The sequence below is a fragment of the Panthera tigris genome, chromosome C2, assembly GCF_018350195.1.
Source record: "Panthera tigris isolate Pti1 chromosome C2, P.tigris_Pti1_mat1.1, whole genome shotgun sequence".
NCBI lineage: Eukaryota > Metazoa > Chordata > Mammalia > Carnivora > Felidae > Panthera > Panthera tigris.
The window spans coordinates 151,428,514-151,454,885 of NC_056668.1; the positions used below are offsets into that span (position 1 = coordinate 151,428,514).

At 56.4% G+C, this 26,372-nt stretch overlaps 1 protein-coding gene and 1 long non-coding RNA gene across 6 annotated transcripts; one reads left to right on the top strand and one right to left on the bottom strand.

Moving 5' to 3' along the window:
• On the bottom strand, positions 1 to 8,542 carry LOC122242041. The gene is made up of 4 exons (XR_006222183.1): positions 8,301 to 8,542; positions 7,763 to 7,929; positions 7,512 to 7,655; positions 1 to 74 (listed from the first exon to the last, which is right to left on the bottom strand). It is a non-coding gene; the product is annotated as an uncharacterized LOC122242041 (long non-coding RNA).
• On the top strand, positions 4,004 to 26,241 carry PLCD1 (phospholipase C delta 1). 5 transcript variants are annotated; one of them, XM_042999102.1, is made up of 16 exons: positions 7,588 to 7,683; positions 7,891 to 8,025; positions 12,328 to 12,492; positions 15,898 to 16,126; positions 22,081 to 22,210; positions 22,304 to 22,535; positions 23,103 to 23,304; positions 23,434 to 23,578; positions 23,656 to 23,805; positions 23,904 to 24,062; positions 24,277 to 24,436; positions 24,617 to 24,733; positions 25,102 to 25,280; positions 25,375 to 25,507; positions 25,584 to 25,733; positions 25,880 to 26,241. In XM_042999102.1, exons 3-16 carry the CDS (start codon positions 12,468 to 12,470, stop codon positions 25,963 to 25,965), a joined length of 2,097 nt encoding a protein of 698 aa, XP_042855036.1. In that variant the 5' UTR covers positions 7,588 to 7,683; positions 7,891 to 8,025; positions 12,328 to 12,467; the 3' UTR covers positions 25,966 to 26,241. The 5 variants fall into 5 exon arrangements, with proteins under 5 accessions (XP_042855034.1, XP_042855036.1, XP_042855035.1 ...); XM_042999100.1 differs by lacking the exons at positions 7,588 to 7,683; positions 7,891 to 8,025 and adding an exon at positions 4,004 to 4,135; XM_042999101.1 differs by lacking the exon at positions 7,891 to 8,025 and having other exon boundaries at positions 7,595 to 7,683.
• Positions 26,242 to 26,372: the final 131 nt, after the last annotated feature.

Below are 26,372 nucleotides of genomic sequence, written 5' to 3' on the forward strand. Positions count from 1 at the left end.
ATCACCTGAATTACTGCGACAGCCTCCTCACCCGGCTCGCTGCTTCACCCCTTGTCCCTCCATGATACTCCTCCCTGCAGGCAGAGTGATTCTTTGAAAACACGGGTGGGATCATGTCCCTCTTTGACCTGAAACCTTCCAAGTGCTCTCCATTTCTCCCAGTGTAAAAGTGGAAGCCCTTAGAAGGCCCAGCAGAACCTGGTCCCCATTACCTCTCGCCTCCTCTCCTTATCTCTCTCCCTCTGCCCCAGTCACACTGGACTCCTTGCCGGTCCCCCAACACACCAGCCACACACCTGCCTCAGCCTCGACACTTCCTGTCCCCTCTGCCAAGAATCCTCTTTCCCAGATATCCCCGAAAGGCTCTCCTACATGTCTTTGCTCAAATGTCACTTGCCTTGTAAGATCCAGCCCATTTAAAATTGAACCCTCTCCCTTCCAGAATTCCCTCACCTTACACACCTTGTAATATACAACTCACTTCTTATGTTTATTATAGCGTCTCTTTTTGTCCTACTAGAAGTTAAGCTTCATGAGGACAGGGGTTTGGAGTATATTTTGTTCACTGACGATTCCCAAGCCTCTAGAACTGTGCCTGGTACAGAGTAGGTGCCCAATAAATGTTTGTTGAACAAATGAAATAGCAGAGCAGGGTCCTCTCCAGTTCACGGACGTAAGTGTGCTCCTCCCTCACAGGGGGGTCTGAGGGCCAGTGTCCTGAGTATTTCCCCACACCTGTGGGGTGGTATAGGGTTGGGGCAAGCATTGGGACCACAGTGGTCCACAGTGAAAGAAACATCGCAGTTATGTTCACAAACAAATACACAATGAAAATCTCACAAATATAATTATGGAAAAGTGACCCAAGTCGTCCCATATCATCCTGGGATGACCAATGGGCCCTGACACCCTGTGGTCCATCCCAGCATCCTGGATCCCTGCACGGTCAGTACTGTCTTCCTGGCATGATCTGAGCACCTGCCCTTGCCATAGCCGCTTCCTTGGGAGAGGCCGCCTTCACCTTTCCTCCCAGTGCGTCCGGATTTGGGTCCAGGACCCTCTGGAGTGGGGCTCAGATGGGGTTTTCCAGGCCTCGCAAGCATCAGGGCACGCCCTTAGACCAAGAGCCTGAGGCTGGGCTCTGTGACCACCAGGCTCAGTAGAGGGGGCCAGGTAGGGGACAGCCACGGGGAGAGAGGATTCCAGTCTATGTCCGTCCAGCAGGCGCTTACTTGTACCAGGTAGGGGACATCTGTCATTTCAGTGGACTCCAAGGGAAACTGCAGCTCCTGACTGTGGAGCTCACAGAAATGAAGGGATTGCTCAAAGTGTCACAACAGGAAGCCACGCAGCTGATTCAAAGAGCCCCTCATCCCCGTGCCCTGGGACAGGGGCTTCAAAGACCAGGAAGGGCGGAATAAACCGCCGCACCTACTCAAAGTTGCATAGGTTTGCATTTCTGGGGGATGGGGTGGGCGGGGCCAGTCCTGAAACACAGAGGAGCCCGACAGTCCCGAAAGTTGACATTCAGGTTTGATCCTCTCTCTCCCCAGGCCTCTAGAATGAATAGTGGTGGAGCGGCCTGGGAAGTGACTGGAGGTAGGCACGACCCTAATACTAGGTCTCACTAGGTGTCCCCTGTCTCCAGTCATCCCAGAAGCCCCCTTCCCCTGCACCCCTCCCCACCCCCCCCACCCCCCCACACACACACTGAAGACAGGATGGTCCACTGAGGTGGCAAGATGCCTGAAACTCCACCACAGGACAACATGGTTGGCCATGCACGGCCCCTCTCTGCACACTAACTGAGCTTGCCAGAAGTCCTGTGAGTCACCAGGATCTCAGGGCATCTTGCAGAGGTAACTGAGAGCTGGGTTTCGGGGAGGGTAATTCAGGCGCCAGGCCAGGGCTGGGCCCACAGAGGGCCCTGCTTGTTTAGGGCAGAGGTTTGTGGTTGGGCACAAAGCCTCACGCTAGGCCCTCCAGGCTCCCTCCCCTCCAAAGACGAATAGCTATACTCCCCTGCACAGGCAGGCAGAGTGCCTCCCAGCCTGTGAGAGAGGGAGGGGGCCGACAGGGGAGGTGAGGACAGTACCCCGGAGTGTAGACTGACCCACAGGTCAGGGCGGCAGCCTGGTTGCTCTGAGCAGGGCATCGCCCAGCCCTCTTTTCTGGCAGAACCTGGTTGCCTGTGCCAACTCTGAGTCAGCCATGCCTAATAATCTCAGGCCGGGGAGGAGGCTTCAGCTCCTCTGCTTGGGCCAGATGCCAGAGGAGGGCCTGAGTGGGGTGGGTCTGGGGTACGTAAAGGAAGAGCCTGGCTGCAGCGCCCCCCACCCCCACCCCCACCCCAGGCACCTGGGCAGAGGGAGAGGCAAAGGTCCTAAATAACGCTCTAGTTTGGAGCCTGGGGCTCAGAGCTGGGAGGTGACGTGAATAAATAGGAACGATGCTTGAGATGAAGCCAAGGCAACTGCTGGTGTCAGAATTTCAATGGTCTCTGGCTGGAAAGAGGAACAGGGCTTGAGGAGGCCTGACTTGCTGAGTAGAGGGTATTGTGGGCCCCCCTGGGAAAGTCAGTGTTCCCCAAAGGGCAGGCCTGGGGACATGCGTTCTAGCCTAGAATTGAGAGGGAGAGACAGATGTGAGGGCAGAGAAAGGACCCCCTCATCCACCCTGCCCACAGGCGGGGGCTCCAAAGTGAGGCCTGCTGGTGTGGACTTGCTCATCCCAGACTGGAAGGGAAACCAAGGAGGGCTCTGACAGGCCTGCCAGGGGCAGGGGCGGGTGGCGCTCCTACTGAAGGACAGGACCACTGGACTCAGTGCCAGATAAAGGACTAGACCTTCTCTATGTGCAGGAGGCACAGGCAGGGAGGGGGCTCTCCAAAGTCTGGAAGTTCTGACCCAGTCTCAGCCGTCAGAACAGGAAGATGTGCCCTCTGGTTTACACCCCTCCCTAAGGTATTCAAGGCCACCTAGGCCCGGTTGGCCGGGAAGAGGAAGGATTGAGGTGAGCCAGGCCTCGTCCTCCTCCAAGAGGGGTCCAACGGGCTTCTGCCAGACTCTCACATCGGCTTTACCAGCCCAGGAAGCCTGGATGATTCACTGGTGGGCCCGGCACCCTTCATCCTGGGAGGCCTTATGGAGGCTCTCCCAAAGGGTGATAGGCAGCAGGATTCCTGGACTTTCGGGGGGTGGGGGCGGTATCTGGGTACCCTATAAAGAGGGTGTCTGCGTTGCAAGACTTGAGGGGATACAAGGGACCATAAGGGCCTCTTGTTCAGACAGCCCCTTGGGAAGCTACCCAAAGAAGGGACCCTGGAGATGTAACCCCATCCTAGGTCCCCTCCCTCCACTCTACTGCACAGAGCGCCAGGGGGTTGGGGTGTGAGAGGCTCAAAGGTGAGCTCCCTGCATCTAATTGCTGTAAACTTTCCCTGCCTGAGTGTCAGCCCTCACCAAAGGCACTCTTGGGGTCAGAAACTTCCCATCGAGAGAAGAGGGTACCCTCCTTCGGACGAGGTTCAGGCATACCTCTCCGAGGACCTCCTAACCCGTGCCCGTGCACGCATTTTGCAGAAGGAAAAGTACAGCTCTGGGGAACCTCTGCTGGCCGCCCGGCCGCCCAGGCTCCCTTTCGCAGCAGCCCGGCTGGGCGTCGGAAGCTACGCGGTCCTTTCCCCAGAATGACGCGATTCTTTCGAGCATCACCCCAACCCTGGCGAGGCGCCTACAAGTAGGGCGTGGGGCCGGGCCGCCCATGGTAATGACAGGGCCCGCGGCCTGTGGGTGGCGGCGGCGGAGGAAGCGGGAGGAATCTGGCTATTTCTGGCCGGGACGCGCCCACTAGCCTGGGCCAGGGTTCGGGGGGGCTGCTCGGCCCCCACCTCGGCCCTCCCCGATCCCTGGAGGGGGCGGGGAGAGACGCGGGTTGGCGGGTCCAGGGGGCGGGGCGGTGTCCCGGGCCCACCTCCGGTCTCCTCCCACCGCAGTCCCTTCGGGTCCCTCCACCTTACTCGGCTCGGACCCGAGGCCATCGGCGCAGTCGCCGCGCACGTGTGTCGCGCGGCGCCCCCTCCCGCTGCGCCGCCCGTCGGGCATGGACTCGGGCCGGGACTTCCTGACCCTGCACGGTGAGTTCCCGGCTGGCGTGCGGGCAGACCCTGAGCGGGCCGACCCCCGCGGAAAGCCGTTCCCGGCCCTGGGCGGGGGGCCCGAGGCTCCTCCGGCTGCCCTCCGCCCCGCCCCGGGCCCGCCTCTCGGCCCTTTTGTTGCATTGGGGAAATCTCGGCCCAGGACTCTCGGGGTGGGACTGCCCCGCAAGACCTTGGGCGTCTCCAGGCTTGTCCCCCAGATCTGGCCGGAGGTGGGGGGGCGGGTCGTGACTCTGAAGACTTCCCTGAAGGCTACCCCCGACCCCGCCTGAAAGATTCTGCCTTTTTCTGGTCTCAGAAGGCTGGGCTCTATGGTCGGCTGCGCACGGAGGGGCCGAGGAGGGACGGAACCAGCATCCACGAATAACCAAGTTTTCCCCGCCCCGTCCGGGCTGCCCGAGAGGCTCCCCAAATCCCAGGCGTGCCTGGACCGCGTCTGGCCGAGCGGGTGTGGCGCGGGGAGGAGGGGGAGGGAAGGAGAGGCGGAGGTGTGCAAGGAGCGGGGAGGGAAGGAGAGGAGGAGGGGTGCAAGTTCGGGCTGGGCGGCCGTAACTGCCCCGCGCAGAAATCCTGGTCAGCGATGCACCAGCTGGAAGGAGCAGCGCGACCCTCGTAACCGCGCACCCTCCTGGCGGGGCCGGGCCAAGTCTCACCGCGCACTGCCTGCCGCTTCACCCTTTGTCCAGCCGAGTTCTGGCCCTCCGACCCACCGGGGAAACAGTCTGGGCCGGCTCCTGGCCATATTGCCGTCCCTCCCGGAGAAAAAGCAGCTGTGGGCTCCCCCACTGCAGGGCCTTGGCGGTCTTCTGGCAGGTCAGGACCCTCAACCTGGTCTGGCATTCTTTGCTCCGCCCTGGGGACTCACCCACTCTTAAGGGTATCTTGTCCTCCTGGCCCCTGAGATCATCTGCCAATTCAGCAAACCCTGCCCTTCACGCCAATCACTGCTTAACCATAACTCCGCGTTCTCTGGCATCCCTGGGGTTGGAGGCTTCAGTGCCCACCACTCAACCATCTAAACCATACAGGGAGATAATAGATGGGAAGGAGAAAGGCAGAGCCCTCCAGCTGACCACTAGAGACCCCCTGGATTTCAGGGGGATAGGAGATGTTCTTTTCAGCCAGCCCCCAGTCTATCTTGTGTTTCCCAGTTGGCCTGCACGTGGTCTCCATGGCCCAAAGAGACCTTTGCTCAGTGCCCAGAGCTGTTACCCTCACACCAGTAGCCTGGGCTCCGCCAGGCAATCTCGTCCAGCTGGGTCATGGGGTTCCTGCCCCCTTTCCAGTGCTCCCTCTTCTCTCCTCAGACCAGACGTGTTCTTAGTGCTTCTGCCAGACTGGCAGAAAGGGAGGCTGGATGGTTCAGAGCACCAGAGTAGAGACCTCTGCTTTCTCTCTCATCCCTTGGTTAGTGGCATCTACCCTGCACACTGCCACGTCTTCCATGCCTGTCTCACCCTCAGGTCTCCTCCTCCTGCAAGCCCTCTGGTCGCCTCTGGCCCAGCTCATGTTGGAATGGGCTCCATTCTCGGGCATCCGTGCCTTTGTGCAATATCTCTTCCCTGGTGTCTTCCCCGGAGAGGAAGCTACGTGGAGGGACTGTGGCGTGGGTTTGGCCGCACTGGCCCCTTCGGTTTGAGACCTGCCTCCCAAATGCCTCACTCTGTCCAGCCCTTCCTGTGGGGCCGTCATGAACACTACAATCCTCAATCGTTTCTCTGAAGGCCCTCCTACTTCTAGCACATCACCCAGAATTACGTCCCTTAATCACCTTTGTCCCCCCTGCTACAAACCAAATCAGGACGCAAGAACCTGTCAAGGAGAATTGATGGTGGGAAGGGGTGGTCACTGTGACCTGTGCTGTTCCAGATTGTCCACGCTGCACCCCTTTCATATTTCGTGCCCCCCAGCACTGGACATGTGCTGTAGGACCACACCATCTGGTTTGGGCAGTTGGCAGTCTGCTGCAGAAAGGCCCCCTCCATTGGCCTGGGGTCGGGTGGGGGGGGGTGGGGATGGGGGGAGGGCGCTACAGCCTACCTAGATAGGAGATGTCCCTTACGTCCTCACCCCAGATGCATGCGGATGAAGTGTAGTCTATAGGCATGCATTCTGGAGGCGAACTATGAGTTCAAGCCTTGACTTTTTCATCTCAGACAGATCCCTTGATTTCTTTGTGCCTCAGTTTCCTCAGCAAAATAGGGGATACGAATGCTACCTACCTCACAGGCTTGCTGTAAGGACTGAATGCGGTAATATGTATAAGGCAATGGAAACAGTGCCTGGTACTCAGCAGGGGCTACGTTTCTGCAGGAGGTTCACCCCCAAGTGATCATGCCCTGTGCATTCTTTGGGAGATGAGGGGGCACCATAAGATAGTCCCTTGCTAGGAAAATTGTGACCAGAACAGGACTCGAGAACCAAGGGGCTCTTTCTGGTGCCTCTGAAGCCCTCAGACTGATGCTCCAGTCCCCTGGCCTCCTTCCCCTCCTGCACTACCTCTGCTGTCTCCATTCTAGCCAGGCCTGCATCCTAGCCAGTCGCGGCCTCTCCAGCAGCTCCCCAAACGTGCCTGAAAGGATACTACCTCCCAGGCCCTCCCCTCACGGAACACATCCACCTTTACCAACTTTTCCTACACCAAATCCACCCTGCCCCACTCTACGACTGGCGTTTGTGAAAGTGGAAGGCAGGCTGTAGGAGGGCCCCCATCTGGGCCCCAGGAACCCTGGGCTCCAGTCCTCATTTCGCATCTCTTTATGTTATGACCCTGAGCAAGTCTTTTTGCCTCTCTGGGTCCTTTCTTTTCACCCATGGTATACAACATCAATTTGCAGGGGATGTCGGAAGGACAAGGCACTTATGGGCATAGGAGCTCTAGGTGGGCAAAAAAGCCGGTGCCCTCAAGAGATAACGGTTCCAGAGCCATCATAGCAGGTGGGGGTGGCCAGCCCCCTGTTCACCTCAGTTATGTTTCAAACCTGCCTGTCTCCGGAGTTCCAGGCCCATATACCCCACAGGCACACCGGTCCACGCTGATCCTAACATTTTGTGCCATAGGTCACTTTGGCGGTCAGATGAAGCCTGTGGACGCCTCCTCAGGGTCATGTGTTTAAGTGCATAAAAGAAAATACATGAGCATTCGAAGGAAGCAAGTTACACTGAAGTGTGATTCTATCCATAGGCCCTTGGGGTCGGGGGGTGGTCCTTGGTCCTCTGAATGAGAACCCTTGTGTGGTTTCTCTAAAACAGGCTTACCTTGCCCTCTGCCCGCTCCCCTCCAAATAAAGAACAACTTGCCTGTGCCCGTATTTCGGCTCATCTACACCAACACATGTTCTCACGATGTACTTACTCTCTGTGACGTGACCTTAGGCAAATCACTGTGCGCTTCAGTTTATTGTTAGTATTGCTTTGCTTGGCTGTGCTAATGGCTGGCTTTGAGGGTGACTCACTGCCCGCGCCGGTGACTGGAGCTGCAGTGAGGCGAATGGAGGAACTATTCAGAGGCGGAGAGTAAAAGAAGGGTGAGTCAGGCCTCTGGGTGGTGTTCTGACCTTGGCACACAGTAGGGGCTGGATGCATGAAAGAGAAGTTGTAACTTACATGAAAGGTCCCACTGTTCCCGAGCACACTGGCGGCCCAGTTTTGTAGAAAGTTGCGGTAGTTCTCGTCTGTTAATCAAAGCAAGCCTGCGTGAATGGGCTCATTTTTAAGATCAGCCTTTTTTCAAGAATTCCATTCGCATTCGCAACCGTGGAGATGACCCCACTCTGGTGGAGAAACCGAGAAAAGAAAACAGGCCCGCCTGAGGTTCACAAGCGAGGCAACAGCCGGCTGAATTACAATGAATTCGTTGAGTAATTGAGGTAAAATACTTGGCAGGCTTGGTGGTCTGCCCCAGGCTCCAGCCCAGGCTCCTCCTTAACCCGCCCCATCCCGTCTTCCTAGACTCGTCCGCGGTGGCCGCCGCCACCCCGTCTCCCCTCCTCTGCTCAATCTCGCTCCAGCTTCTGGTCCTTCGCCCGGCCCCCAGCAGGTGTTTCGAATTCGCGGCTCGGTCTCCGCCCCCCGGTGGACACCTCGTCCAAAGCCGAAATTCCTCCCTTCCCTACGCGAACCCCGCGTTTTTAGGGCGGTTTACCCTCCCCTGGTCTGCCCTCTGGACCTCGGCTCCGCCCCTTGAGAGAGGCTCTGCCTCCAGGTTGCTTCCCAGACCCGGTTCCTTTCCTTCGCCCCCCGAACCCAACTTCTGGGGCTGTGGCTCCGCCCCCTATCAGCTTTCTGGGCTGTGGCTTTCGCCACAGATCTGCTTCCTGGGTTACGGATTTGTCCCACTCCCGCCTCTCTGGCTCCTCCGCTCCCCGCCTGGGGCCCGCCCCCCCGGGGGCGAAGGTCCCGCCCCCCCGGGACTGGCCACGTCTCTTAGGGTCTGCCTCCGCCCCTTTCAGCCCAGATTTCTCTCACGCCCCGCCTCTAGGGCCGAGGCTCCGCCCTTCCAGGTTAGCCCCTCCTTCTGGATTCTGGCCCCGCCCCCCACGCCCGGTCTCCTCCCCTGCTCCTCTCGGGGCGGTGCTTCCGCCCCCACGGCCAGGGCTTTCTAGAGGCTTTGCTGTCCCGGGCCAGGCTCGGTGGCGGCAGAGGCACCGGGGAGCGTCATGCAATGCCTAGGAATCCGCAGCCGGACCCGCTCCAGAGAGCTCTACCTGCAGGAGCAGAGCCTCAAGGTGGCAGCGCTCAATGGGCAGAGGCTGGGTAAGGGACCAGGAGGGCACCTAGCTCTGCTGGGAAGGCAGCTGGGACACGATGTAGGTAGACCGTATGTCCCTGAGCTCGGGATTCCTGCCTTCGATCCTTTGATTGGACATGTTCAGTGCTTCTGTGAGTGAGAGCCACGGTGGGGCTGTGTTTGCAGGGATGGCGTGTGGAGTGAGTATGGGGGGACTGGTTACCTCTTCTGATCTACCTGAGCCCCTCCAAAGGGCCCTCCTCGCCACCCCTAGCCCCTCCTGTTTACAGATTTCTGAGGCATTACTAGGTATGTGGCCCGGGGTAATGACTCTGTAACCCAGTGAGATGATTGTTTGAGACTACGTGATCCAGTGTGATGCTGTGCAAATGTGAGTGACAAATGTGACATTGGGTGACCCAGTGTGTGACCTAGTGGTGATTCTGTCCCTCGTGCGGCAGTGGGGCCACTGTGCAGCAGCGATGATATGTAACATGTGTGTGACACCGTGGCACCAGTGTGACAGCGTGTGATCCAGTGTGATGCCGTGTGACTGCACATGTCCCAGGTGACCGATTCTGTTTTTCTGTGTTACAATACGTGTTACGTGGATTTTCTGACAGTGCTCTTTGTAGCATTACTCATTGTGCCTGAGTAGTGACTACATAAGGCAGTGTTTCTTAGCACTAACCCTTGGGCAGGCTTCTGAGTCCTGACTCCACCGTGTAACTTCCTTGAGCCTCAGTTTCCTCATCTGTAAAATGGGAGTAATGATAGTGCCTTCTTCATAGGGTTGTTGGGGAGATTAAATACACGTGCTAAGATCAGTATCTTAGTCAAATCCTGACCATTAATGTTATGGTGGCTGCTATTATTATCGTTGTTATGACAATGTTCTGGCGATGTTGAGGACGGCAGTGTGTGATTGTGTAGCTGTGCGTTGCCGTGGGTCCCAGACCCGATTTGTCTCCATTATGCATCACCCTAGGTGCATGGGGGCAGGATTCCTGGCACCCCCCCTCAGCCTCTTGGCACCTGCAGCACCCTCCGTACTCACAGAGGCCACCTCGCTGCGTGTAGCCAGCCGGGGCAGGCTGCAGATCAGCCCAGGGGCCCCTGAGCTCAGAGGCCCCTTCTCAGGAGGAGAAGGTACCACAGATGAGCGAGTGGGGCTGGGCGCGGGGTGTCCGTAGACTTTCCGGGTGCTCAGGGAGGAAAAGTGGTGGGGCGGGCAGCCCAGAGGCCTCAGAGACAAGAGGGCCACAGGTGAGGCTCAGAGGTAGGGGTGCCTGCCCAGGTTTGCTAATGGCCCAGGAGGCAGTGGCGATTATCAAGGCCCACCTTGGGGCTGAGGTCCGTGTTCCGGAAGCCACGTCGGCAGCCAGGGGACTTATCTCTGCCTGACCGCAGACAGGGCCACGGCCCGGCTCCAGGACAGGATGAACATGTCATCTCCTCACGGTGTTTTCCAGGGCCGGAGGGTGGGGCTCACCTTCGACTGTCTGACCCCGTCCCCCCATTACCATCTGTGGTGTGGCAGCGGCTGGCCCTGATGAGCGCCCGGCTTGGGCGCGGGGGCCAGGCAGAGGGTCCGGAGAGGCCCCTGGCAGTCCTACCTCAGCCTCAGAAAGGACAGCGGAATGAATGCCCCAGCAGAGGCTGGGGGACTCCCTTCGGGCATCCGGGAACTCCCTTCCCCCTTCCTCTTGTTTCAACGCCACAGACACGGCCGACAGTTTAGGACTTCCTGCAGGAGCCCCCTTTTCCTGCACTGACCCTCCCCAGGGGCTGAAGTGGGACTGCTCACACCAAGGGTCTCCCAGCGGGGTCTCCCAGAAGTGTGGGGAGACTTGGGACAAAGGAGGGAGAAGGCACATCAGACAGACACCTCTGAGGAGGCCCACAGACGCCTCTTCCTATGCTGTTCTGACCCAGTGCTGATGGGGGAACAGAAGCCCAGAGACAGAGGGGAGCTGCCTAAAGCCATGGGGCGGGGGTTGGGGGGGGGTGGTTTTCAGCACTGGGTACTGTCCCCAGTGGAGGCAGGAGATCGGGGAGGGATAGGGAGGGTAAGGGTGGCTGAGGCCTAGGGAAGTGGTCCAGAAGGTTCTGTAGGTCTTGTGGGGGTGTGGGGAAGGCTGGTCGGGGTGGGGGCAGTGGGAGCGTGGATAAAGCTGGAGAGCCTATCAGGCGCTGCGGGTCTGGGCTCAGAAAAACAAAGCTTATAGGCCTAGTCACAGGCCCCTCAGACTGGACCCACGTGGTCCCTGATGTCACCACTCTGCTGGAGCAGAAGGATGAGGACCGCCGAAGGGCCACCTAGTTTTAGTTTGGGGGACAGAGTGAGGGGAGATGGCCGATTGCCTCTGAACAGAGCTGGCTGCTGGACTGCCTCTGGCTTGGGTGACAGATACAGATCTAGGCGCATTTATCTCTGTATTACGTTGATGAGTCATTAAGGTGGGGAGTGGTCTCTCCCCGATCACAGTTGATACAGGGTCTGCTTGGGGATGAGGGCTCCCGGGGATCCAGGCCTCGTGCCCCTTTGGTACCTCCTGCTTGGAGCTGGTAGGACAAAGGGCATTATATCTTTGGGAGCCCCCGCCACGCAAGCCAGCCTGTGTGTCTGAAGACAGCTGGGCAGGAGGGGCCGTGCAGCCAGGGTTCTGGTCCTCACTTAGCGCCCTGGACCAGGTCTTGCCTCAGCTGCTGAGAAGGCTGTGCTGTGCCTCAGGGCTATGATACGCTGAGGTTCCCCGACCCAGGACACTCAGAGATGAAGCGGGCAGGGAGAGACAGGGGCATCCCAGCAGGCCAAACATAGGCCCCAGTAGGCTCATTGGTCTCCCTGGGGGCAAGGATCAGAGACCTGCTCGAGCAGGTGCAAGTTAGGGTGGGGGCAGCAGGGGCGAGGGAGGCAGGGACGGGCACAAGGGCCCTACTGCAACCATAATGTTGACACCAAGAACTACAACTGCTCTGACCTCAGGACCTTTTCTTTCCTGCCCTGCCTGATATTTTGGTCCCAGCTTCCTTCAGATCAGTCTGATCCCTAAGTATGACCAGGAGGGTTCTTACAGAACCAGGCTGTCTCAGGACACCTAAAAAACCTCAGGAACCAGATGTTCTTGAATTAGCTGCTTTCCCTTTGTCCATTCAGCTGTGGGTGGCAGGTCACGGTGTATAAAGTGTGGCGTTCAGTGGGCGGGTGTCCTGAGGTTTACATGGCCTCAGCTGGCAGTCAGAGATGACTTCCTGGAGGAGGCAGGGCTCCAGGATCAGGCTGGAGCTTGGGTGAAGGTGGGAGAAGGGAACCAAGAGCTGAGGAGGAGGCTGGTGAGAAGTGGGCTCCGAAAGGGTCCAGAGGTGGGAGTAGCTAGCATGGGTCCGGTGGCAGCAGGGACACTGGAGGCAGTGGCATCTCACCAGCTCTGTCCCCTAGGCCTACAGGATGATGAGGACCTACAGGTACTGCTGAAGGGCAGCCAGCTCCTGAAGGTGAAGTCCAACTCATGGCGGAGGGAGCGTTTCTACAAGTTGCAGGAAGACTGCAAGACCATCTGGCAGGAGTCCCGCAAGGTCATGCGGACCCCAGAGTCCCAGCTGTGTGAGTATCCCAGGGCCGCAGGGTGGGAGCAGAGTAGGGAGCCTGTGTTTGCGTGGGGAAACTGATGCTGGTTGGGGCAGGGAGTGGGGGACCGTCAATCCTGGACCGGGACCACAAATAGGGAAGCCCAGGCCTGGCCTGGTGGGGCCCGGGTCGGTCACACAACCAGGACCAGATGTGGGGAGACTGAAAGTTGGCAAGGGTGGCGGAGAAGAGTTTGCTAAATCACCGATAGGGAAACTGAGGCCTAGTCTGGGCCGGAGAGGGTGGTCACGGAGGACCACAGACGGCGAGGCCTTTGGGGGGTAGGGGTATATAAACACGACCACAGATGGGAAGGTCCGGCTCAGAAGTAGGGAGGTTGCTGGAAGGGTTGTCTGAACTCACAGGGTATCCACTGAGACAGATGTGGGAGGGAGGGAAGTTGGGTGGAGTTTGACTCCAGGTGTAATGAGGCCACAAGCCAGGCCCAAAGTCCGGGGGCAGATAAGGCCCTTCCCGGTGTCAGTGGCCAGGATACGAGGTGGGGCTGCGGGAGGCAGTTCCTCCCCGGGACTGGGGCCATAGCGAAGAGGTGGGGTGGAGCAGAGAGAGCCCTTCGCTGGGCAGTTCCCTTGAGGGTGTTGGGCCTGAGGGTTTTCTGGCAGCTTCTGAAAAGGCCCAGGAACCCAAGCCCCGGGCCTGTAAACGGAGAGCGCCTCCAGCAAGCCCTCACAGAGACAGCTACCTCTTGACACAGAATGCCCTAAAGACTCTGCAACACGAGTGCTCCCCTCCGCATCTTTACGTGGTGGGAAATTTTTAGATCAGTGCTACCCCAAAAAAACTTTCTTTGGTAACAGGAATGTTCTAGATCTGTGCTGTCCAGTATAGGTCCACTGGCTACCTATGGCCATCAGGCACTGGCAACGTGGCTGGGGTGACTAAGGAACTGAATTCTTAATTCTACTGAATTTTAACTAATTTATATCTAAATAGCCACATGCGGCGGGTGACCGTTGTGTAGGACCGCGCAGGAAGATCACTGCCGTTGGATTCCACACAACCCAGATCCCTGCCTTTGGCTGTGGCAGTGGCAGGGTGGGGGAGGGGGCACACGGAGACAGGGTCAGTCGGCTGGGAGTGAGATCAGACACGGGCAACAGGCCCGGGGCGGGAGGGGGGACAGCAGGAAGCGGAGGGCCTGCCCGCTGAGGGTGCCCAGGGAGGGTTTGCCGGCCTCGGGAAACTGAGGTAGTCAGCTGAGAAAGTATGGCCTGCTGGCCCTGTGGCTGTAGCAAGGCAGGAGGTGAGGCGGGGTAGGAGCAGGGTCGGATGCGGAGCTGGGCTAGGGCCTTGGGGCTATGGGCCACGGGTTTCTGAGCAGGGCAGGGTCGGCTTGGAACGGATGGAGCCTGAAGTCTCTCAAAAAACCACCCGAGTGCACATCAGCCGCACAGCATGGAAGCGACCCAGACCTTTCCTGTCCGTGGCACCAGCCAGTCTCCTTCATAGGCCTCTGCCCTGATATGGGGCTTCCTGTTAGATGCTGGTGGGGGGGGGGGGGGGCGGCATGGTGGGAACGGGGCATCTTGTTCTCTGAGCCCTGGGGATTCCCGAGAGCCCACACATTAGCCAGTACACTTGTGTGCCCAGCACTTGGTGGCGGTGGGCGGGGGGGCGGAGACAGGGGAGGGGACCTGGGCTGGGGAGACGAGCCCCTCATCCTGGGACAGCTGTGAACACAAGGGCAGGAGGGGCGTCCCAGGCAGGAGACCAGCGTGAGCAAAGATGCAGAGGGGAGAACGAGGAAGGGGCACAAGTGAGGGGCCTGGGCAGAGGGGCTGCAGGGGTGACAGGTGGGGGGTCAGGCACCAGGTGTGCTCAGGTGAGGAACATGGCTAGAAGAGGCTCTCTTCCGTGACAGAGACACTGAGACAGCTCTCGGGCTGAGCACCCGTGTTGGCTGCTTCCCTTCTCTGGGTGAGCAGCGAGCCTGTTGGCCCCAAATGCGCTCTGTCCTCGGGGAAGCTGAGGCCAGGTGACGGAGGAGGGGAGCAGCGCCCCCAGTTCTCTCTGCCTCTGCTTCCTGCTAAGTTTCCCCTGACCCTTCCACTACCACACCCCCCCCACTCTGGCTCCCAGAGGCAGACAAGGCATTATCAGCAGCGGAGGCATCTGGAATCTCTCTCTGGTGCGGGTGGGGGTGCTGGCCCAGCTCCACAGCTCAGGTTTCCTGTTGTCACCCCAGCCTGGGTCAGCTGCCTGCCGCCGGGGTGAGCCTCGCCGGCACAGGAGGCCGTGGGCAGAGGGATTAAGCACAGGTACCCCCAGCACCCCAGATGGCCGAGGGCTCACGTGTCTGGCCATCAGAGCCTGCTGCCCAGGCGGGGGCACATGTCATACACCTAGGGCTTGTAGGTAGGTGGTTGGGAGGCGTCTGGGCACTCAGGGTGCAGGCAGGCACCGGGAGGAGAGGTGAGCTTGTAGCCAGAGCTGGTCTAGGACCCGAGACAGATGGATGTGGATGGCTCAGGACGCAGGTGGGGCAGGGGCAGAGCCTGAACCTTGATGCTGGGCAGCTTAGCGTGAGCTAAGCTAGTGGCAGCTGGTGGCACTGGCCCACGGCCAGGCCAGGGAGGACACACTGGGGGTAGTAGGGAGGCAGGGGCTTGCTGCTCCCTGAAGCTTGGAAGGCTTGAATGTGACGGGAGGCCTTTCCCCCAGCTTCTGAGGACAGAATGGCGTACTCCCTCAGACTCCTAAGGGGCACCCCTTGGGGTCCTAGAGGGCCAGGGCCTTCCTGCACCCTCCTTGCCAAGGGGTTCTCTGAGGTCAGGACACACACAGACACATGCAGGGCAGGGCCCTGTCTACGCTCCAACGCAAGCACTTCTCCCTCTGCACCCACGCCCCAGGGCCATGATGGCTTCTGTCTCCTGGATGGTCAGGAGAGGGGCCTGGAGGCTCTCATGGCTGTCTGAGGGGAAGACGGTACAAAGTCAAGGGCAATGAGGAGGGTTTGTGGCCTCCTGTCTGTCACAGGCTCCAAGCTCCAGAGTGGTCTCCCCCATCTCTGAAAGCCCTGTCCGGCCCCAGTACTCTCCCAGGGGTCCTACACCCTCCCAGTCCAGAAAGAGCAGGGCTGGGGTCCCAGGTGCCCCTCTCCGAGGTCGGCCTCTCCCTCTGTCCCTCCCTGTGCGTGTCCGCTGCGCACCGCAGTTGTGTCTCACGTTCTTCCAACACCTCAGTCTCTGGCCTCCTTCCTCCCTTCTGTGCCGCCTCGTCTGTCCTCCTGTCCCTCTCCTCGTCTCTGGATCGTAGAGCTCCAGCCCCGGCTCTACCGGCCCCTACGCTGTGCCTTGGGCGCATCGGGGGCAGGGACTGGCCTCGCAGCTCCCTCTGCCAGCTGTCCCCTTTTCGCAGTCTCCATTGAGGACATTCAGGAGGTGCGGACGGGGCACCGCACGGAGGGCCTGGAGAAGTATGCCCGCGACGTGCCCGAGGACCGCTGCTTCTCCATTGTCTTCAAGGACCAGCGCAATACACTAGACCTCATCGCCCCATCGCCAGCTGACGCCCGGCACTGGGTGCAGGGTCTGCGCAAGATCATCCACCACTCGGGCTCCATGGACCAGCGGCAGAAGCTGCAGCAGTATCCTTTTGGTGGCAGTGGGTCCTGGCCCAGCCTGTGGATACTGGCTTTGGCCATCCCCAGGGCAACATGGGAACGGAAGATACCCAGATCGGGCCGTCGCACCAAAATAGCATAGCCGGGGGGCTTAAACAACAGAAGTTCACTTTCTCACAGTTCTGGAGGCTGGAGGTCCGAGGTCTGGTTGCCAGCATGGTTGGATTCTGATGACAGCACTCTTCCTGGCTTGTGGGTGACTGCCTTGTCACTGTGTCCTCACATGGCAGAGAGAGAGAGAGAGAGTCAACACGATCCCTGGTGTGTCCTCTCATAAGGGCACGGATTCCATCATGAGGGCTCCACCTCGTGACCTCATCTAAGCCCCCCAAGACGGATCCCCAGATGCCATCATATTGGGGGTTAGGGCTTCACCTTATTGATTTGGGGGAACACACTTCAGTCCTTAGCTGAAGGGAGGCAGAAAAGGTACCTGGAGCCCTGTTTGGCCTACACTGTGCACCCCCCAATGTCCCCTCTTCTCCCCACCAATAACCAGCACAGGTGAGGCTAACGGCAGCAGCCTGCTTCCACGAGAGGCTGTGCCTTGGGTGTTTTAAGCATGTTTCCTGGAGTCACTACATTTTTTTCTCTCTGGGAATTTGGGAGGCCCTGGTACCCCCTGTGCCATTCTGGGGGGAGTGGGGCCCAAGTTTCCCGGGGCCTGGTGTGCAGGCCAGCCTGTGGGCTTAAAACAAATTCACTTCCAGGTCTGGGTGCACAACATGCTAGCCTAGGATTCAAAGTGATCGGGCTTCTGGTACATAGGGTTAGGGAGGAGCCAGCTCCAGTCCCCTCTTTTAATGACAGTTTTATTGACATATGATTCACATACCGTGTAATTCACCTGCTTAAAGTGTACAAGTTAATGCTGTTTCGTATATTCACAGAGTTGGAAGTAATTTTACAACATTTCATCACCTTAAAAAGAAACCCCACACCCCTTAGCAGCCACTCCCCATCTCCCCATGACCCCCCAGGCCCTAGACAACCACTAATCTACATTTTGGCTTTATATGTCTGCCTTTTTCTGGGCATCTCACGTTAAGTACAAGATACAGTCTTTTGTGACTGGCTTCTCTCACTGAGCATGTTTTTCAGGCGAATCCATGCTGAATGGATGAATCAGGACTTCATTCCTTCTTATGGCTGAATAACATTCCATGGCGTGGTTATGCCCCAGTTTATTTATCCATTCAGTAGTTGATGGACATTTGGGTTTCCACTTCGGAGCTTTTATGAACCAATGCTGCTATGAACATTTGTGTAGAAGTTTCATGTGGTATATACCTACAATTTATAAGTCTTATGGTAACCGTATGCTTAACCTTTCGAGGAATTGCCGAACTGTTCTCCAATGAGGAAATTTACATTCTCACCAGCAGTGTATGAGGGTTCCAACTTTTCACATCTTCGCTAAGGCTTGTTACTATCTTTTTTTACTGTAGCCAGCTTTGTGGGTATCAAGCGGCATCATTGTGGTTTTGCTTTGCATTTCCTTGATAGCTAATGATGTCGGGTATCTTTACATGTGTTTATCGGTCATTTGTATATCTTCTTTGAAGAAACATCCGTTAGATCCTTTGCCCATTTTGTGTTGTTAAGCTCTTAAAAAAAAGAGATTTTATTTTTAAGTAATCTCTACACCCAACATGGGGCTCAAACTCACAACCCTGAGATCAAGAGTCACATGCTCTACTGACTGAGCCAGCCAGGTGCCCCTATTAAGCTCTTTTTTAAATGGATCTTTGAAAAAAATTTTTTTAATGTTTATTTATTATTGAGAGACAGAGAGACACAGAGCATGAACAGGGGAGGGGCAGAGAGAGGGGGAGATAGAATCCGAAGCAGGCTCCAGGCTCTGAGCCATCAGCACAGAGCCTGACGCGGGGCTCAAACTCACAAACTGCAAGATCATGACCTGAGCCGAAGTTGGTCGCTTAACCAACTGAGCCACCCAGGCACCCCATTAAATGGATCTTTTTTAAAAAAAAATTTAATTGTGGTAAAATATACGTAACATGAAATTTACCGTCTTCAACTATCGTAGTAGTGTTGAGTACATTCCCATTGTCGTGCAACCAACATTCAGAGCTTTTTTCGTCTTGTAAAACTGAAATTCTACATCCATTAAACAACTTGCCATCCTCCCACCTCCAATCCCCACTCCCCAGCCCCCAGCAACCACCGTTCTCCTTTCTGTCTCTCTGAATTTGACGACCCTAGGAACCTCAGATAAGTAGAATCATACGGGATTTGTCTTTTTACAACTGGCTCATTTCACTGAGCAGAACGCCCTTAAGATTCATCTACGCTGTAGCGTGCGTCACGGTTTCCATTCTTTTTCGGGTGGAATAAGGATAGTCCGTTGTCTGCCCCGACCACATTTTGTTCATCCATTCCTCCACTGAGGGACACCTGGTGGCTTCCACCTTTTCACTGTTGTGCGTAATGCTACTCTGGGCATACCTCTTTAGACCCTGCCTTCAGTTCTTCGGGGGTATATACGCAGAGGGAGAGCTGCGAGATCATATGATTCTACCCTCAGCTTTTTGAGGAACCACCATACTGTCTCCCATAGTGTTTGCACTGCTTTGCATGGCCACCGACAGTGCACAAGGATTCCGATTTTCTCCAAGTCTTCAACACACTTGTTATTTTCTGGGGTTTGTGTTTTGGTTTGTTTTGGTTTCTGATAGGTATCTTATTGTGGTTTTGATTTGCATTTGATTCATGATGTGGAGTGTTTTTTTGTTTTGTGTTTTGTGTTTTTTTTTAATGTGCTTTTCTGCCATCTTCTCTGGAGAAATGTTTACTCAGATCCCTGGCCCAGTTTTTCACTGGGGCTCTTTGTCTTTTTATGATTGAGTTCTAAGAGTTATTTATATATTCTAGACACAAGTCTCAGCTTGGTTATGCTTTGCAAATAATTTCTCCTATTTTGGGGATTCTTTTCTTTTTCTCGATGGTATTTGAAGCACAAGTTTTTAGTTTTGGTGAAGCCTAATTCAGCTACTTTTTGCTTTCATTGATGTGATTTTTGATGTTATATCGAAGAAGGCTTTGCTTAACCCAAAGTCACAAACATTTACTCTTATGTTTTCTTCTAAAAGTTTTACAGTTTTAGCTATTACATTTAGGTGTTTGATTTGTTTTTCTTTTTAATTTAATTTTTTTCTTTTTAATTTTAATTTGAATTTTTTTTCTTTTAAGGATGCTCCACGCCCAGTGTGGGACTTGAACTCACAACCCTGAGACTAAGGGTCACGTGCTCTATGAACAGAGACAGCCAAGCACCCCAGGTCTCTGATTCATTTTGAATTTGTTTTTGTGGCATGATGTGGGGGGGGGGGGTCCAGCTTCATTTCTTTGCGTGTAGGTAGCTGCTCCAGCACCATTTGTTGAAAAGATTGTTCTTTCCTCATTGAACTGTATTTACAGCCTCATCAAAAATCAGTTGACCATAAATATGAGGGTTTATTTAATGACTCGGTTTTATTCCATTTATCGATACATATGCATGCACCACATTTCAGTTACCATAACTTTGTACTAAGTTTTTTTGTTTTATTTATTTATTTATTTATTTATTTAAAATCCAAGTTAGTTCATGTACTAAGTTTTGAAATCAGGACGTGTGAGTCTTCCAAATTTGTTCTTTTTTTTTTTTTTCTTTTCCTTTCTTTTTTTTTTTTTTGTGAGATTATTTGGACTATCCTGGGTCCCTTGATGCCCCGTATAAATTTTAGGATCAGTTTCTGCAAAGTGGCCAGCAGGATTCTGATGGGGGCTGTGTTGAATCTGTAGATCAATCTGGAGAGTATTCCCCATTTAACAAATCAAGTGTTGTGGTCTGTAAATATGGGTATCTTTCCATTTATTTAGGTCTTCCTTAGTTTCTTTCAACATGGTGTTGTCGTTTTCAGAGTGTAAGTTACACATTTAAATTTCCTTACTCTCTGATTTTCAGCAGTTCAGAGTTTTAAGTGTTTTTTTCTCAAGGCTATATCTACCTGATTTTGAGCTTTCTTAAAAGTCCAATTCTGTAGTACAGGCTTGTGCTTGGACAGGCTTCTGCCCTCTGGAGGATTCTGCTGCCCAGACCCCAAGGTCATAAACCCATTCCAGCCTACGGAATAGCAGTCGGCAGGGGGACCTCATGCTTGGCTGGACCACTCTGAACGTGATTTTTTTTTTTTTTTACCTAGAATTCTGCCCTAATTATTTTCTCATGTAAATATATACATAAAATATGGCTATGTTAGAATGAAATTTTAAAGGCCCCCAAAACCCATCTCCTTCAGAAACTGCTGATTTGGGTTCTGCCCCCAATCTTCTCTGCATTTCAATTTGCCTCATGATGCATTTGCCAAAAATAGTGGAGATCATACATTTGTATCCACTTTCCGTGTAACATTACATCATAATTCTTTCCCCATAAACAGCTGTAACGACTGTAATATTCCATTGAGTAGATGCCCTATAAGTTAGCGCTCCATTCTTTTAGCGGTGAACATTTATTTTTAGTCTTTCACTACTACAAGTAACATGGCAAAGAACTATGTTCATAAAACCTTTCAGTATTTAGTAGGAGTATTTCCTTACGAATAGATTCCTAGAAGTGGAATTAGTGAGTCAAATGATGTAGACGTGTAGACGTTAGCTGTATCTCCACATTCCTACAGGGTTGAACTGATTTCCTTTGTCCAAGTGCAAGATGGGAATGTCCGTGTCACCTCACCCCCGCGTGCCTTCAAAGTAACATACTTTGAAATTGCTGATCTTACAGTTTAAGAAACCGCAGCTCATTTGCAAATTGTTAGTCTCTTTGATTACCGAGAACGTTTGTAAAAGGTCAGTTCGTGTCCTTCTCTCATTTAGTTATTAGGGTCATCGTACTGTTTTCTGGACTTTATTTTTTCTTTCTTTGACCCTCAGAATTGTGTACAGTTTATATGGCCTCAATTATGTTGTTTCCTTTGCGACTTTTTCTAAAAACCTGCTGTTGGTTTTTAAAAATTATGGTCGTTGTCTTTGTTCTCTAATTTCTGTGGAATGTACTGTGGGGTTCCTCTTTCTTGACTTCTCCAGGTCTAGTCTGAGGGGACAGGGGACAGAAGGGAGAGGTGGGGGCCTAAGTGCCCCCATCGTGACAGCATGAGCCAGGCTTTGTTTTTTGCTTGTGATATCCTCACCTTCTGATCTGTGGCTTAAAGTTTTGATGTTTCCTGTAAAATAAGCCTCACGTGCTTTAGTCAAGTTGGCTAACAGTGATGTATTGGAAACCAGAAGGACAAACCTTGAAATGGTAACAGTAATTATCTGTGGGTGATACAACTACGGGGGATTTGTTCGTTTACTTTCTGCATTTTCTTTTTTTTTTTTTTTAATGTTTATTTATTTTGAGAGAGAGAGCTGGGGAGAGGGGCAGAGAGAGAGAGAGAGAGCGAGAGAGAGAGCGAGAGAGGGAGAGAATCTTAAGCAGGCTCCATGCTCAGTGTGGAGCCTGATATGGGGTTTGATCCCACGTCTGTGAGATGAGGACCTGAGCCGAAATCGAGAGTCAGACACTTGACCGGCTGAGCCACCCAGGCGTCCCTACTTTCTGCATTTTCTAAGTTGTCTATAAGCGAACTCTTCCACAGTGAGAAAATAAATGTTTTTACAAATGTGAAAAGGTTCAAATCCAGCCAACAGAAAATAGACCCCTTAATAGGATGTAACATTTTCTCCGAAGGGCCCATCGGATCTTGTCCCTGGGATGCTGATGTGCAGTTGCACCCGCAGGGGGCTTTGTCTGTGGGTGGTCTCAGTCCACCTGGGCCCAGGACTTCACCCTGGGCTTGAAACATGGCTCCAGCTGGGACCGTGGGGGTATCAGGGCTCCCGGGTTCTTTCTTTCCTTACCTCTTGCCCAGCTGGATTCACTCTTGCTTGCGAAAAGCTGACAAAAACAAGGACAACAAGATGAGCTTCAAGGAGCTGCAGAACTTCCTGAAGGAGCTCAACATCCAGGTGGATGACAGCTATGCCCGGAAGATCTTCAGGGTGAGGCAGGGAGTGAGGGCTGCTTCTGTGTGGCAGCGGGCCCTCGACCCTAGTGGGGAGCATGCGCTGAGCCCCGCCCACGTGGCCTTGCAGGAATGTGACCGCTCCCAGACAGACTCGCTGGAGGATGAGGAGATCGAGGCCTTCTACAAGATGCTGACCCAGCGGGAGGAGATCGACCGCACCTTTGCGGAGGCCGCAGGCTCCAGGGAGACGCTGTCGGTGGATCAGTTAGTCACGTTCCTGCAGCACCAGCAGCGGGAGGAGGCGGCGGGGCCTGCGCTGGCCCTCTCTCTCATTGAGCGCTATGAACCCAGCGAGGCGGGTGAGGGCCTGGCTGGGGCCTTCAGCCTGCACTCCCTGGGTCTACACTGGCTGGGAGACGCCCGGGGAGTGTCAGGAGCTGGAGGGAAGGGGGGTGCCTCAGCCTGCCCCATGAAGGCAAGCAGATGGGAGACAGGACTCCAGCATCACTACCCCTCTCTCGGGTCCTTCTCCAGAGGGGTTTGAGGGTCCTCCAGGAAACAGGAGAGGAGGCCGGAAAAACAAACCCTTTTCCTGCTTCCTTCTTTGTGCCCATTCTGGGCCCCTCCCTGTGCTTCAGTCTAGAGGCCCGGAGGAGGAGGAGGAGGAGGAGGAGGAGGCAGACTGAGGAGGGGGCCTCGGTGTGGGGGGGGACCGAGAAGGTGGGGGGAGGGGGAGGAGGAGGGAGAGACAGAGCCCCACTCTGGGGTAATGACAGCCTGATGATTTGCCAGACTTACCTCTTCCGAGAGACGTCCAGGGCGAGCTCGGGACAGGGAGGCGGGGACAGCAGGGGGCTCCTCCCGAAGGTCTCCGGGAGGCGGCTGGCCTCCAGAGCTCTGACTGGTGCCGGCCTCCTCCCTCGCAGCCAAGGCGCAGCGGCAGATGACCAAGGACGGCTTCCTCATGTACCTGCTGTCCGCCGACGGCAGCGCCTTCAGCCTGGCGCATCGGCGGGTCTACCAGGACATGGGCCAGCCGCTCAGCCACTACCTGATGTCCTCCTCGCACAACACCTACCTGCTGGAAGACCAGCTCACCGGGCCCAGCAGCACGGAAGCCTACATCCGGTGGGGCCCGTGGGCGGGGCGGGGCGGGGCGGGGCGGGGCGGGGCGGGGCGGGGCGGGGCCGGGGCAGCCTGGGGGCGGGGCGGGGCCGGGGCGGGGTCGGAGGGCCTAGCCGCCACGCCTACCCGCAGGGCGCTGTGCAAGGGCTGCCGCTGCCTGGAGCTCGACTGCTGGGACGGCCCCAACCTGGAGCCGATCATCTACCACGGCTACACGTTCACCTCCAAGATCCTCCTCTGCGACGTGCTCAGGGCCATCAGGGACTACGCCTTCAAGGTGGGCGCGCTCCTGGCGGGTGAGGAGGGCCGTAGTAAGGGCGGCACCCCCCTCCTAACCTGCCCTGGGGCCTCCAGGCGTCCCCCTACCCCGTCATCCTGTCCCTGGAGAACCATTGCAGCCTGGAGCAGCAGCGTGTGATGGCGCGACACCTGCGCACCATCCTGGGCCCCATGCTGTTGGACCGGCCGCTGGACGGGGCCACTACCAGCCTGCCTTCCCCTGAGGTTCGCGGTGGGCACGGGGGTACCCATATGAGAGGGCAGGGGGGACTGGCCGGGAGGCCCGTGGGCTTGGTCTTGACCAGCTGCTTCTCCACTCTTAGCAACTGAAGGGGAAGATCTTGCTGAAGGGGAAGAAGCTTGGGGGGCTCCTGCCCCCTGGCGGGGAGGGTGGCCCTGAAGCCACTGTCGTGTCTGATGAGGATGAGGCTGCTGAGATGGAGGACGAGGCAGTGAGGAGCCGAGTGCAGCACAAGCCCAGGGTTCGAGGGGGAGTTGTGGGGGAGGGGTCAGCCCCGGGGACCGCCCCCATCATGGGATGTTTGCCTGGTCTCAGTTCTCTGTGGCTGCCACTCAGACCCTCTGCCCCCCTCTCTCTGTCTGTCTCCCTCTGTCTCTGTGTCTGGGTTTCTGGCTCTCTCAGTGCCCACCTGCCCCAACCTCTGAATCTAACCGGGGCCTCCCCATGGCCCCCAGGAGGACAAGCTCAGGCTAGTGAAGGAGCTCTCCGATATGGTCATTTACTGCAAGAGTGTCCACTTTGGGGGCTTCTCCGGCCCCGGCACCCCAGGGCAGGCTTTCTATGAGATGGTGTCCTTCTCTGAGAACCGCGCCCTCCGACTGCTCCAAGAGTCAGGTGAGCCCCGGCCCTGCACCCTCAGGGTGCTGTCCATCTGTCTGACCGTTTGGACTGGTCAGGCCTGGCTCCCCCTGCTCGGGACCTGGCAGAGTCGGCACCAGATGGAGCTGGTGGGGGGGGGGGGGCCTGGGCTCCTGGGGGGGGGGGGTGCACTTCTGACCACCTACACCTTCTCAGGAAACAGCTTTGTTCGCCACAATGTGACTCACCTGAGCAGGATCTACCCTGCTGGGTGGAGAACGGACTCCTCCAACTACAGCCCCGTGGAGATGTGGAACGGGGGCTGCCAGATCGGTATGGGCCGGCGGGGGCCGGCGGGGCCTGGGAGGAGGCCTGGGTGAGGGTTTCGGGCCAGAGGACCAGGGGCCAGACACAGCGCGTTGTGGGTTCGGTTTGAAAATAATCCCCCCGCCAGCAAGTCACAGTGTCTGAAACCTCATCGTGAGCACACTAGGGCTTTGCATTCTGGCACCAGCAATAAAACGTGAGGCTGGTGTGGTGGGTCAGGGAGGGTGGCAGGGGGGCAGCAGGCACTGGAGTGGCGCTGGGCCCTCCTTCTGCCTCCCCATGGGCCTCTAAGGCCTCAGTCTACCCTGAGCAGGCCGGGCTCTAGGGCCCCGGAGACCAGCCCACAGCCTGTGACTGCTCTGTCTCGCCTCCAGTGGCCCTCAATTTCCAGACACCTGGCCCAGAGATGGATGTGTACCAGGGCCGCTTCCAGGACAACGGGGCCTGCGGGTACGTGCTGAAGCCTGCCTTCCTGCGAGACCCGAACTCGACCTTTAACTCGCGTGCTCTGGCTCAGGGGCCCTGGTGGACCCGGAAGCGGCTCAGTGTCAGGGTACGGCCGGCCACGGGAGGGACTGGAGCCTGTGGGCCTCCCTCCTCCCTCACCACCATTCCCCACCCCTCATTGGTCCCCTGCCTTTCCTCAGGTCATCTCCGGGCAGCAGCTGCCAAAAGTCAACAAGAATAAGAATTCAATCGTGGACCCCAAGGTGACGGTGGAGATCCACGGCGTGGGCCGGGACACGGCGAGCCGCCAGACGGCTGTGGTCACCAATAACGGTACCTGCGGGGCCTGGGCGGGGCCCCCCTGCCGGAGCTGGCGTCCACGCTGCTGACGCGGTGCTTGCCCCCCTAGGTTTCAACCCGTGGTGGGACACAGAGTTTGAGTTCGAGGTGGTTGTGCCTGAGCTCGCCCTCGTGCGCTTCTTGGTGGAGGATTATGACGCCTCCTCTAAGAACGACTTCATTGGCCAGAGCACCATCCCCTTGGGCAGCCTCAAGCAGGGTGAGTGTGTGTTGAGGGGGGGGGAGACAGCGAGGTCGGGGAGGCAGGGCCTGCGGTCTCTTGGGCTGGGGCCCTTGTCCCTTGAAGCATCCTCATCCAGTGACCGCAACTCTCCGTGTGCTCTTTCCTGCCCATCCACCTGCCAGGATACCGCCACGTCCACCTGTTGTCAAAGAACGGAGACCAGCACCCTTCTGCCACCCTCTTTGTGAAGGTGTCTCTCCAGGACTAGGTTTGGGGATTCTGGAGGCGGCTGCCCCAAGCCGGCCGGGCCCTCTGTCCACAGGCAGGGACAGGGCTGGTGTGGCCGCTCCCAGCCTCTCGCTTGGAGCTAGAGGCCCCGTACTGCCTTCAGCTCTAACATACTGTCAAAGCTGCTGCCTCTCTGGGCTTCCAGGAGCTGGCCCGGTCCCTGGAGCTCTCTTCGATTCCGTTAGGAAAAACACTGCAGCCCTCCGCCCTCTGGCCAGCCCCAGACTGAGGGTTTTTATAAAAATTATAAGACTGAGTCCTGTGGTCTCTTTCCCTGAATGCCGGAAGGATCCCTACAGAGGGCGCATGTGTGTGTGCGTGCACGTGTGTACCCGTGTGTGTGTGTGGGAGCACTGGAGCCCCAGCACCTCTCTCTCTCCGCCTCCC

Excerpts from the sequence above, each read along its gene's own strand:
- PLCD1 (XM_042999098.1), top strand. The coding sequence starts at position 9,788 with ATGTTGAGGACGGCAGTGTGTGATTGTGTAGCTGTGCGTTGCCGTGGG. Across the intron at positions 25,508-25,583 it reads GGCTGTGGTCACCAATAACG|GTTTCAACCCGTGGTGGGAC; the intron begins GTACCTGCGGGG and ends TTGCCCCCCTAG. Across the intron at positions 25,734-25,879 it reads CTTGGGCAGCCTCAAGCAGG|GATACCGCCACGTCCACCTG; the intron begins GTGAGTGTGTGT and ends TCCACCTGCCAG.